This window comes from Nansenia antarctica (assembly GCF_963989245.1).
Source record: "Nansenia antarctica genome assembly, chromosome: 9".
Taxonomy (NCBI): Eukaryota; Metazoa; Chordata; class Actinopteri; order Argentiniformes; family Microstomatidae; genus Nansenia; species Nansenia antarctica.
This window is the reverse complement of record NC_137679.1, coordinates 343698-348543: the sequence shown is the minus strand read 5'-3', so window position 1 is coordinate 348543 and position 4846 is coordinate 343698. Positions and strand designations below refer to the sequence as shown.

At 47.2% G+C, this 4846-nt stretch overlaps 1 protein-coding gene across 1 annotated transcript in view; it reads left to right on the top strand.

Annotated features, from left to right (window-relative positions):
• tmtc3 (transmembrane O-mannosyltransferase targeting cadherins 3) overlaps positions 1–4527 on the top strand; it is a 93517-nt gene extending 88990 nt beyond the window's left edge. Inside the window, exon 14 of the mRNA XM_080538750.1 lies at positions 2508–4527. Within this exon, the coding sequence (XP_080394876.1) occupies positions 2508–3454 (947 nt within the window). The 3' untranslated portion in view covers positions 3455–4527. The remainder of the gene's footprint in view (positions 1–2507) is intronic.
• Positions 4528–4846: the final 319 nt, after the last annotated feature.

Genomic DNA, 4846 nt, shown 5'->3' with positions numbered 1-4846 from the left:
ACAGACTAAGGGTTAAACTACCTCACGTCTGACAGACTAAGGGTTAAACTACCTCACGTCTGGCAGACTAAGGGTTAAACTTCCCCAAACAAACTGAGCAAAAAAACAAACGTGATGTGGGGTGTTTTGATTTTGGCAGTTTTTTTTTTTATCAAAACCTGAATATCGTCATTCCGTCAAATCAAACAGACAAAAGAGGATTTACGATCAAACATGAATACAAATGCTCTACATCTTAATGAAAGAAACATCTAAAAAGCCCACAGGACAATTATTCAAAATAGCTTAGAGTTACCAAACCTCCCCTAAAAAAAACATTGCAGAAAAGGGTAGAGTGCTCCAATCATTATATAAATCATCATTTAACTATTTAGTCATTTAAAGGCAATATTAAAAATATGTTTTTAGTCTTGACTTGAACATATGTGCTGAGGTTGCATCCCTAATGTAAACTGGCAGTGAGACACAATCTGGAGCATAAAATGAGAATGCAGCCTCACCAAATCTCTTCTTTTGTACATGTACGTGTATTATGATGAATACAGTACTTATGCCAGGTAAGAAGGACGTTGTCAGTGTCCAATTGTAAAATAAGTACGTTGTCTAGTCACAAATAAACAGTCTTGCTGCATTTTACCACAGCATTTTAAACTGCCAATCTAGCTCAGGCTCTGTATCCGTAAGGCCTTCCTGTCTGCAGCCTCACTGTGGCCCCTGCTACTGCTGGCTAAAACTGGACGGATCGGGGGCGCTTAGGTGGCGTAGCGGGTTAAGCGTCGACCATGTAACCGCAGGGTTCCCGGTTCGATTCCAGCCGTGGACATATCCTGCATGACATCCCTTCTCTCTCTCTCTCACCCATCCTTCCTGTCTAAACCTCTACTGTCTCTACCAATAAAATGAAAAACATGAGTGGGACTGCCCCACTCAGAAAAAAATAACGTAACAAAAAAAACAAAAAAAACAGGAGGGATGTCAAGTGTATATACAATATAGGTGTGTTACACAATGTATCATAAAACAAATGGTGGTTTTGGTGTATTTGATTGATTGTCTGTCAGATGACTGTGTATTAAGATCACCCCCCCCCCCAGGGGTGTTGTGGGGGAGTTGTAACCACACCTGTGAACCAGGCTGTGTGTGTGTGTGTGTGTGTGTGTGTGTGTGTGTGTGTGTGTGTGTGTGTGTGTGTGTGTGTTTGATGTCTGTGTGTGTTTTTGATGTGTTATGATATGATTTGCACACTACTGAAATTAGGTTGAAGTAAATTCTCTTAGTGGTGACAGCAGGTTGAACAGCGCTTTGAAAAGAACTCCTCAATTTTACGGCCGGGTTCACACCACACGGCCCTTTAATACCTCACACACATTCTGCTAGCCCGGCTAGCCCGGTTCCCCACTAAATGTGCTTATTTAGTTAGGTGTGATTCTGTTGATATAGGTGTACTGTGCTGGTAGGCAGTTCAAACACATCCACCTGATTCATTCTCACAGCTTTTATAGGCCTAGATTATACACTATGATTGATTTATTGCCGTGCAATCAACTTGTCAGTCAATTGTTGGAATTTGTTGTTTTTTCCCTGGCTAGGCGCAGGGTGTAGGAGCTTAGCGTAACACTAACCAAAGATACCCTGTGGTCTGTGACGTCATTCCGTTGCTACAAAACACCTGAAAACACCTGCACTGTTATTAACTCTTGATTGAACATGCACCCTCATCCCAGTAGAATAATAATAATAATAATAATTCATTGTATTTATATTTTTCTCCCGGGGCTCAGACGCTGACAATTATGGGAAAAAACAGAAGACACAGAAACAACAAGCAACAGATAACATGACACATAGAACACAGAGTTAACAACAGATAACATGAGACACATAGAACACAGAGTTAACAACAGATAACATGACACATAGAACACAGAGTTAACAACAGATAACATGAGACACATAGAACACAGAGGTAACAACAGATAACATGACACATAGAACACAGAGTTAACAACAGATAACATGACACATAGAACACAGAGTTAGCAACAGATAACATGAGACACATAGAACACAGAGTTAACAACAGATAACATGACACATAGAACACAGAGTTAACAACAGATAACATGACACATAGAACACAGAGTTAACAACAGATAACATGAGCACATAGAACACAGAGTTAACAACAGATAACATGACACATGGAACACAGAGTTAACAACAGATAACATGACACATAGAACACAGAGTTAACAACAGATAACATGACACATGGAACACAGAGTTAACAACAGATAACATGACACATAGAACACAGAGTTAACAACAGATAACAGGCTGTGCTCTGTTATTAACTCTTGATTGAACATCTCTTTCTCTCTCCCTCCCTCCCTCCCTCTCTCCCTCCCCTCCCTCCCTCCCTCCCTCCCTCCCTCCCTCTCTCCCTCCCTCTCTCCCTCCCTCCCTCCCTCTCTCCCTCCCTCCCTCCCCTCCCCTCCCTCCCCTAGGCGAGCCCCGCTTCCGCCCAGAGGCTAACCGGCGCTTCCTGGCGTACGTGGCGGAGGAGCCGTCCGACGCCAACGGCTACTTCAACCTGGGCATGCTGGCCATGGACGCCGGGGAGAACCCCGCCGCCGAGCGTTGGATGAGGAAGGCCGTGTCCCTGCAGGCCGGCTTCCGCAGCGCCCTGTTCAACCTGGCCCTCCTCTACTCCCAGCAGCGCCGCGAGCTGGACGCCCTGCCCGTCCTGGACGAGCTGCTGGCCCACCACCCCGAGCACGTCAAGGGCCTCATCCTCAAGGGCGACATCCTGATGAACCACCGCAAGGACACGCGCGGAGCCAAGGCCTGCTTCCAGAAGATCCTGGAAGCAGACCCCGCCAACGTCCAGGGGAAACACAACCTGTGCGTGGTTTACTTCGAGGAGCGCGACCTACCACGCGCCGAGCGCTGCCTGGAGGAAACGCTGGCCATGGCGCCCGGCGAGGAGTACGTCAGGCGGCACCTGGCCATCGTGCGCGGCAAGATGGCGGCCATGAGCGCGGCCGGACAGCCGCTGAGGGGTCCTCCTCCTCCTCCTCCTCCGGCAGCGGAGGGAGAGGCGTCCGGCGGCTCCTCTGTGCCAGGCGAGGAGGAGGAGGGGAGGAGGAGGAGAGGGGGGGCGAGAGGAGGAGGAGGGGAGGGAGGGGAGGAAGGGAGGGGTGCGGGGAGTGGGGCCGGGAATGGGAAGAAGAATGTGAGGAAATCCTCCGCCCCGGTGGAGGAAAGTGTTGTGGGCGGGGGGGCGGGGGGGCAGGGGCAGCCTGACAACCAGCCTGACAACCAGCCGGACAGCCAGCCGGACAGGACCACCAGGACTAAGAGCAGATCCACTAAGGAGATCAAGGACATCGAGCAGAAGCGGGCGGCTGCCCTGAAGAGGCTGGAGGAGATCGAGCGCATACTCAGTACTTAGTATAGTACTATACATACTCAGCGGCGATTAAACTTCAACTCGAGCGCCGACAGGACTACTTTTTATAAGAGCGTATTTAAAGAGCTCCCAAGAATCAAGACACATAATAATAATTTTCCTAAACAAACAAACTTCCCCCATCACTTTCATGCATGCTTCTTTCATTTCTTTTTCTATTTAATTTCGTTGTGTCGCTTTTGTGTTTCTTATGTTTCACGGCCCCATGTCCCCCCGGCTGTTTTTACCACTAAAGAACGTCAAAAGAAAAAAGGGAAATTGTCGTATTGTTTCTCTGCATAGCGTGTGTGAAGAAAGAGCACAATACGATTAGGTCGTAGTCTATTTAAACCCCAATTACAGAGAGAGGGGGAGAAAGGGAGAGAGAGAGACAGAGAGACACAGAGACAGAGAGAGAGAGAGACAGAGACAGAGACAGAGAGAGAGAGAGAGGGAGGGAGAGAGGGAGAGAGAGAGAGAGAGGGAGAGAGGGAGAGACAGAGAGAGAGAGAGAGGTAGACACAGTGGTAAAAGCTGCTTATTCTGAATGTGGTTTGTTTATCATATCCTAGTCACTTGTTTGTTGATCACTGGATATTTCTTCTTCTGAATTGTGTGACTCACTCCTCCTTGTCTGTGTTTGTTTAGTTTTTTTATGGGATGATTGTATCATGAACAATTAAAGGAAATGACGTATACTCTAGCCCCACTCCAGGCAGGAAGATGTGTGTGATATGTACCTCCAGAATACCCTGAACGACCCTGTTCTAGCCATGACACCACCCCCCAACCCTGCAGACCGCCACCTCCCTCCCACGCCACCGCATCCATCTGCTATTTCCAGTGTATTGATCTCATCTCTGCATTTCCTGTGTCCAGGTCAGTGAGTATGATGTGAGTGATCGCACATTACAAGTGGTTTCAATACGGTACTATTGTCTGGCCGTACAGAATGAGTTCATTCATTCAAATCCAAACCGATACTGAGAGGAACTGTTTAACTGTTTATATGATCTGAGAGAAACTGTTTATATGATCGCAAATGACAAGTGGCCTTTGGGAGGTGGAGTGTTTACATGTCCTGACATTATAATCATCTGAATAAAGTAATAAAGTAGAATCTGACTCTGCCAGTGGCCTTCTTGTTCCTGCCTTCCTCCACCACGGCACAAACCACCCACAGCTTTTCCTCATTATTACACGGGGCGTGACTAACTCAATGTGCAATATATATATATATTTTTAATGACAGATATAGTAGAGAGAGAGAAGGGATGTCATGCAGGATATGTCCGCGGCTGGAATCCACCCGGGAGCCCTGCGGTGACATGGTCAGCGCTTAATCCGCTACGCCACCTAAGCGCCCCGATATTTGGTATTTTAATAACAAAAACT